The sequence below is a fragment of the Oryzias latipes genome, chromosome 21, assembly GCF_053564925.1.
Source record: "Oryzias latipes strain Hd-rR chromosome 21, Olatipes_Hd-rR_3.1".
Classification (NCBI taxonomy): domain Eukaryota; kingdom Metazoa; phylum Chordata; class Actinopteri; order Beloniformes; family Adrianichthyidae; genus Oryzias; species Oryzias latipes.
Genome location: NC_136257.1, coordinates 13,955,299 through 13,963,361, shown reverse-complemented (window position 1 = coordinate 13,963,361; position 8,063 = coordinate 13,955,299). Strand labels below are relative to the sequence as shown.

At 41.1% G+C, this 8,063-nt stretch overlaps 1 protein-coding gene across 3 annotated transcripts; it reads right to left on the bottom strand.

The window, feature by feature from the left end:
* Nucleotides 1-6,100, bottom strand: LOC144988708 (amine oxidase [flavin-containing]-like). 3 transcript variants are annotated; one of them, XM_078939517.1, is made up of 5 exons: nucleotides 5,933-6,067; nucleotides 4,892-5,068; nucleotides 1,943-2,054; nucleotides 496-558; nucleotides 1-298 (listed from the first exon to the last, which is right to left on the bottom strand). In XM_078939517.1, exons 2-5 carry the CDS (start codon nucleotides 4,972-4,974, stop codon nucleotides 143-145), a joined length of 414 nt encoding a protein of 137 aa, XP_078795643.1. In that variant the 5' UTR covers nucleotides 4,975-5,068; nucleotides 5,933-6,067; the 3' UTR covers nucleotides 1-142. The 3 variants fall into 3 exon arrangements, with proteins under 3 accessions (XP_078795643.1, XP_078795642.1, XP_078795644.1); XM_078939516.1 differs by lacking the exon at nucleotides 5,933-6,067 and adding an exon at nucleotides 5,594-5,803; XM_078939518.1 differs by lacking the exon at nucleotides 4,892-5,068 and having other exon boundaries at nucleotides 5,933-6,100.
* Nucleotides 6,101-8,063: the final 1,963 nt, after the last annotated feature.

Genomic DNA, 8,063 nt, shown 5'->3' with positions numbered 1-8,063 from the left:
TAACTAATCCTCCTAAACGTTACATTTTTCACTACTTTGTAGCTCAGGCCTCAAAATAGTGCACCAGAGGGGTGAGAATACAGTTCATATGGAGCTCTGTCTGCTTAAGACACAGACGACTGAGAGAACGGATGCTGGGGGTTTAACAGTGGGGCAGAAGGCCTTTCTTGTAGGCCACAAAGCCGGCTGCTGCGGCCACAGACAGGAAGCTGGAGACCCCCATGAACCTCAGCAGACCGCCGACTGAAGGCAAATTCCTCTCCCAGAAGGTGGTGTGGAATGGAAGTGCTGGGACGTCCTGCATGGGAAGATCAGCAAATTTAGGTTGAAGCTTTTTCTGCACTTTGAAAGGTAAAACTAAAAATAAAGTATTCAATTGAATGAATGGACTTTTACATATTAGCGTGGCTTAAAAACAGAGATGATATGATGTGTGCCAACCACAGTCAGGAGCTGAGGAACCAGCCTCCACAGTCCTGAGGTGAACATTCTTACCATGCTCTCAGCCTCCGGCTGCCAGACCCGATTCTGGTGGATTTTACCCATCGCACACATAATCTGTAAAAACATTAGATATTTTTAAGAAATCAAACATTTATCTCTAAAGTGTGTCTGACTTTACGCTTGACATTTTTTACAACAGCAAAATACCCAACATTCTGACACGGTGAATATCCCTGAATTACTGCTGTTACAGTTAAAAAGATAAATACTTTTTCAATAAATACAGATAATATACTTTCTCAATGTAAATTAACCTTAACGATAATAAACATATAAGGCAACCATTGGCATCGAAAGAGTTTGAATTTTTTCTATTGAGCATTTAGTGTTTTGAAAACATAAAATAGGATTTTTTTTCTAATAGATTAGTAGTTTGAACATGTGAAATAGGAATTAATCAACATAAGTAAATAACAACATATTTCTGCTGTAAAGGAAAAGAGGCACTTTTTTCTTTATCAAAAAAAGAAAAAAATGTGAACAACTCCAGCACAACAAACCAAAAATAGTTTTCATGAATAAAATACTTTTCAAAGCTGGATCGGTTTGGTAAAGCTCTTATATTTATACCTTTAAAGACCCGCTCCAATGAAAAAGGTGTTTTTTGTGTTTTTTAAACTGTTTTTTTTTTGCTGATGATGAAGGACACGCATAAAGAAAATTAAGCTCAAAATTGCGTTTCTGAATATTTCTCTTTTTAAACCCTGGTGAATCAGAAGCAGACACCAAAATGCTGTTTGAAAAGATTATAGCAGTGACAATCTGCAGCTCACAAACTCCCTGCTCCGCTCCATTGCATGCATCCACTCGTAGACAAATAGATCCATGTACATCTTTGTTTTCCGAACTGGTATCTAGATGAAAGCTGTACGGCTGGATAACTCTGGTATTAATCACCATTTTTGTTGCACCGGTAATGTTAAGTTGTGGGTTGAGGGGCTGTAAGCTAGCGGGAGTGTGTTTATATTTATGGATGATGGGAAGTGGGTGCGAGGTTAGTACAGGAAAATAGTCCCGCCTACAAAGGTGAATTTCTGATGAACTCCTGCTGCTCTGCAAAAACTATGTCTGGGACAGAACCCAGGTTTTTTGATTTAGGCTAAAAACGTCAAAACCATAATTAAAAGACCACTGGGAACACTTTTACAAGTGTTGGAGTGGGACTTTTAATAACCAAACATCCGCTGTGTGACTGAAAGTGGAGGAGCTATAGTTACAAACAAAAAATAAAATCATCATTAAGCACAATTATAAACTAATGACTGTCAACTTTTTGGAGAACTTTTATGTGAGTCTTATAGTTAAACAAATGCTCTTGTTGTTTTAAACATAAATGTTACTATAATGTACAGTCATATCAACTTTCCAGACATGAATTACTGAGCGGAGTGTGTGAACAGTGCATCGTGCGCTCTGGGTCTGGCTGTGGGGCTCTGACCTCTCTGGCTGCCCTCTCTCCTGCTTGTACGGCTCCCTCCATGTATCCGCTCCACTCTGTGGCCGTTTCTGTGCCAGCGAAGAACAACCTCCCCACCGGCTCCCTCAGAACTCTACAGGAGAAAGAAATATATTTCATTTGGTAACATTTCAAGGTGTGTATGTATATACAGTGTCCACACACGAGCACGCGCAAACGCAGGCCCACACGTGCACACACACATCCACACACATATATAAAACGAGTAACGAGTGTCCTGCGTGGATTCCAGCGCGTGGCTGCGTTCCCACCAAACGGGACGTAAGATTTCCATATGAAGTCAGGACAGACCCGATAAGAGGTTTTGCAGGGCGTTTTGAACGTCAGGAATGGTGCAGCGGTCTGGCTGTAGCACATTTTGATCAATGCAAACCGTTTGGGGCGTTAAAATGCATCCAGAGTTCAAATATTTGAGCCTTGGTGAAAAAGACACATCAATCAATCAGGGACCCAGAGTTGATACGGTGATGGCGTGATCAGTGGGCGGAGTCCAAAACCAACATGGAGAGAATCCAATCATTCTCCCCCTGGGCTTTATTATGTTTTTCTTATTTGTATAAAGACAATTAGAAAAATGTAATTTTTAATTTTTTCTTTCCTCTGACTAAAGTGGGACAGAAAGTCGTCAAACTGGGTCACAGAGAGATGGAAGTACTGCTAAAAGTTCCATCATTTAGATGATTCCCTGTAGGGATGAGGCTAAAAACTTTGGACAGTAGCTTTTACCACTTATGTGGCAACTTAGCCATCAAGTGGTGAAGCACATACAGTAAACTGACAGAGCAAGGTCAGCAGATGTTTAGCATAGGGGTCACCAACCTTCTGCTCTCATTCACTACAGGCCTCCTAACTTCATGTGGCCTTTAGATTAGCTCAAAAACATTGTGGAGGATGCAGTGACGTGCGGTAAGGTTGATGGCTGGTGAGGCACTGACTCCTCTGGAGTCAGATTTACAATTGTAAGAACTAAATATTTCACTATTCATCCAACAGCAGGTAACAGCATATAAGATACACACAAGAAGATCTTTGTCCTACAGAGAATATTTCTTTTATAGACATGGATAGAACACTCTTCTTGTGTATAAATTCTTCATATATACTGTAAACAAATTAAAGTATACAGATGTGTTCGGCACACATTTCATTTCTACCTCAAGTAACTATTTATAGTATTTTTCCAAGTTCAAATTCTGTTGCTTTAATGTTATCAAAAGTTGTCTGTGAAAATGATCGTAAAAATAATTCTTTGGGCCTAAAATTTATTACACATTTAAAAATTTATAATTTATAATTTATTTTCCACTTACTGTCATGTTGTTTTTAAAAAACATGCGTGGCCTTATTTTTTGAGTCTGTGCGCTGCTCTTCAACGCAGATGCATGGAAAATAATCTTAAATTTATTTATCTTTTTCTAGTTTATCACAATCATGACAGGTGAAGCTGAGCCTCACTTGCCTCATCTGACTGCATGTCACTGGGAGGATGTCATGGAAGAAGGTTTTGACCAAAACCAAGTGCTGCAAATCCTGAACGAAGTGCCCAGAACTGTAGATGCCTCATACTAGGAGATTTCAACAATTTGTGCTTCCCACTTTGTTGGAGATTACCTCTTCCTGTTCCAACATGACTTCCTACCAGTGCACAAAGAGGGTTCATAAAGACATGCAGGTGTCAGTTTAGTGTGAAAAACTGGACTGGTCTGCTGAGAACCAGACTTTCTCAGAGTCTAAGCTCATTTTTGGCCTTCTGGAAGATCAAGCATTCCCATAAACGTCCTCAGAAGAATAAAAGCTGTTCCAACAGCAGAAGCTGGACCAAAGTCACACTAAGCTACGTTCACACCGGTCTCTGCAACGTGTGTTCAAGCAACCACTTCCAATGAAAAGTCTATGTAAGCGCACGGGAATGCGCATCTCAGGCCTCTGCGTTCAAAACTCTTGAATTCACACATTGCTACAAACATTTCTAAAGCCATTTTGACACATGGATGGCATCTCTTTTAATGCACAGAAGTGCCAACTGTTGGAAAAGTGATCATGAAGGAGAAATGAATCATTCCGGTTTGTGGCCACCTGGAATTCTATGATACCAAGTCTTTCATTTATCGGAATACACTGCTCTTCAAAATGTAGGCGGTGGACATGCGCTAGTAAACAGTAGAAAAAGAAGAAGAAGCCCTTCTCTGCTTTTAAAGCGTGAACACCATGGGCTATACTCAAGTTTAAGTTTAGCATGTTCTTGAACATCTAGTGTGAATGCAGCATTAACCCCAATAGAACCTGAATGTGTGTGTGTGTAAAGGCAAATGAGTGAATACTTCATCCACATCAATATAATCATAAGAATTTTCATTCACAGGAAATACAAAAGACTACGTCGCAATTCGTCCCGGTGTGTACGGGCCTTTACATTGACATTTTTTCCCTACCATGACAAAGGTGGATAAAGGTGGAAAGATTTCATGTAATCCATGGACACCAGTGAAGATCAAAAATCATTGAAGAAAAAAGGTTCAGAGCACTGTCTAGTGGGTCTAGATGACCCAACTCCCAATGTTAAAGTGCCTAGGATAGCACAAGCGTTAAACATGTTTTTTTTTGCAGTGAAATTTATTCAAGTGATAAACTGACCAATCAGATGCCTCGTTAAAACTAAGCGGTCTCACATCCAATATTCAAAATGTTTGATTGACAGATTTTCCTGAGCCTGCTTTCTGGTAGCAGGGGTGTGGACTTCAAACAAGGTCACTCCTGATTGGTGAGATTGAACATTTGCAAAAAAATCGGCAACAGAATTGACTTTATTTGGGACTGAAAGTGAGCCATTTTCTATGGGTGACGTCACACTGACTCGGTCCAGTTCTCATTACAGTCAACAATCCAGACCCCTGATGAATCTTGACCTACCCCATAATAGCAGGCACAGTCCCATCTGGCTTTGTGTCATCAAGTGTCAGTCCAATTGGAGCACCCTCTTCCTCAATCACCATGGTTCCACAGTAGTGACTCCAGCTTCACCCGCTCACCCAGCTCTTTGGCCATGCCCTCGCTGATCTGACCAGATCCGCCCAGGAACTTCCTCTCCTTCAGATAGAGAGAGGCATCAGTCAGAGCAGAACTATTCACAACATGACTTGTTTTCACATTGATCTACTTTCTACCTACCAGATTTATTCAAGCCAAAAAACAGTGAACCTGACAAAAATATTCATATGGCAAACATTGCATGTTCAAACAAAAAAGAAAAACAGAAGACGTTGACCACCAGAAGGCATAAAACCAGTCAAAACTCAAATATGCAAAATGCTGCTAATAATAAATAAAATAAAAAATATACATGAATAAAAAAATCTGTTCACAGAAATAAATCTATAACTTAATTATGAATAAATAATATTTAGTTTACAAAATAAATTAACTTCATAAACAAAGATTTGCTCACAAATAATAATTCACATTAACTCTTTTAGGATAAAAAAGAAGAAGATTGCATGTGAATCACTTTGCATTGAACACTTGACTTGAATTGAACAGCATGTAACAGGCAGTGATTTATGAACTGGAAAAAAATGTACTCAATACATTTCAATGAGAAATATAAGCTTGCACCTCACTGAGGATCTTTGTCATTCTTGGTGGCAAAGAGGCAACTGCAGTGATCAAGCTCTTCTCCAGGCACAGTCTGTTTCTTTGCTTTGTTTTGATCAGCATCATTGCTGAGAAGGAGGCCTCACATAAATATGTGGATGCAAACGGTAGCAGCTGCTCCAAAGCTTTCTGTCCCAGCTCAGGGTGCTCCTGCCTCACACACAGCCAAAACGGTGTGAGAGTGGATGCACCACACTTCATCTGCAGGCCACGGTCAGATGCTACTTCCATCACTTTTTCCTGACGAGTGACAGGAAGCTTGCTTCTGTTTGCTTCAGACAAGAGAAATGGGTTTCTCACCCAATCCAGCTGCACAGATGTCTCATCCATGTCAGTAAAGTAGGAGCGAAATCCGGTGGTGAAATCCTCCTGATCACATGGCTTTTTCCACATCTCTGCTTTCTTCAGGAAACCCCCCACCTTGTCATACAGGTTCAGGATGCTGGTGTCCTTGCCCTGCAGGGACATGTTCAGATCATTCAGTTTCCTGAATATATCTGCCAGATTATAGCAAAGCTTTGCAAGCCAGTCCGTGTCCTCAAACATGGTGGCATGGGGAGATCCGTGCTCTGTCAGGAAGGTGTGCACTTCAGCTGGCAACTCAAACAGCCTGCTCAGTACTCATCCACGGGACAGCCAGCGTACTTCAGGATGCAGGAGCAGTTCTGTGTGTTCAGCTCCCGTATTTCCACAGAGGCTGCGGAACAAACGTGCATTAAGTGGCCTTGACTTGATAAAGATTAGAACTTTAATGCTGTCGTTCAAAACTCCTTTTCTTGGACGCTAGCGCTTCCCTGTGTATCACACAGTGCGTCCACTTGATGTGGGGATTTTCTTTTTTAATCCGTGCTATGAGCCCTTTCGTGCTGCCCGTCGTTGATGCAGCCGCATCTGTGCAGATGCTGCTGCAGGATTTCCAGCTGATAAACATGTTAACGACATTCAAAATGTCCTCTCTGGTTGTTCACCCCTCCATTTCTTTGCAGAATAGAACGTGTTCACAGATGTCGTCCGTGTCAATGTATCTTAAATGCAACAAGTTGCGCATGTCCACTCACATCTGTGGATTCATCCAGCTGCAGTGAAAATGAGTCGCCAAGTTTCCCCACAACTTGTTCGATAATGTCTGTGCCCATGATATCTATTCTGCGGAAAACTGTGTCATTAGACAGAGGCACAGTTTTTTATGTATCTGCTGATTTTTTGTCCAGCATAGTTTCGGCCAATACCACTCACAGCGGCGGGGAGCAGTAGGTCTTCCGCTATGGTGAACGGTTGTTTGGCTTTAGCAACAAACAAGCAAAGACACCGCGTAAGAAGCCTCCAGGGCTTTGGCTGATGTAGTGGAGACTTTTCGCATTGTGGCTTGGGATGACTTGAAATCAGAAAGCTTTCTCCTGAAGAACTCTGCCTTCCCAACGTGACATCTATGTTTTGTGGTGAGATGCCGCTGGAGGTGTGCCGGCTTCATGCTAGCGTTGGCTAACTTCTCCCCGCAAAAAAAACAAAAAAAAACACAGTGCCTGGGGTGGGTCAGAGCTCGTGGAGGTAAATCCCATTAAAACTTATTCTTCCATGTACTTTCTGGACTTCGTCGCCTCTTGTTTTGTTTTCTTTTTCACTTGTCCATCTCTTCTTTCAGCAGCATGGCTGCTGCGCTTTAACCACGCCTCCATAGTTAGTCGTTGATGAGTGCGTGACGTCAGTGGGTCAAACTAACTTGGTGTCGGGGGGGGGGGGGGGGGGCAGTTTTATTTCAAAGGACATTGAAACTAAATACTGAATATACAATTCAATGAATGAACACATATTTATATTTTATGGAACTTTTTACAAAATAATTTTTCTCAGGTTTATTATAAGGATGAGCCCACTGATTTAGATAGATATTTTGAAAAGCTTCACGTACCCCCTACAGTACCTCCACGTACCCCCATTTGAGAACCACTGTATATGATATGCTGATTACATCAATATGATGTAATAGTATGATGTAGCATGGTATCTTTGATATCTGTGATGTCATCATACAAGAGCCGATTGGTGTGACCACAGATTACATCATCAGACCAAAATCTATATATACCGGTAGGAGTCAGGTTAGTGTTTATTCTGGTCTTTCTTAGTAAAGAGTGATCACGTTTGAAACCTTTACGTTTTCAAAAACTCAATTCAAGAACCAGAGTATTTTTACCAAGCAGACTATTTTTACCTTTCATCAAATTTAAACTAAAATGGATTGCATCACAAATGACCAACCGGAAAAATGTTCCCTTTGGAAACTTCTTCACACAAAAGAAGTTTCTTCTTTTAAACTGAATCAGATCAGATCCATTCTGCGTCGAGTGGCAACTGCTTTTCAGGACCCTCAATACGCTGATGGAATTCTGACGCCAGAAAGAATTCAGTTGGTTGTTAAAAGAAACCAGAG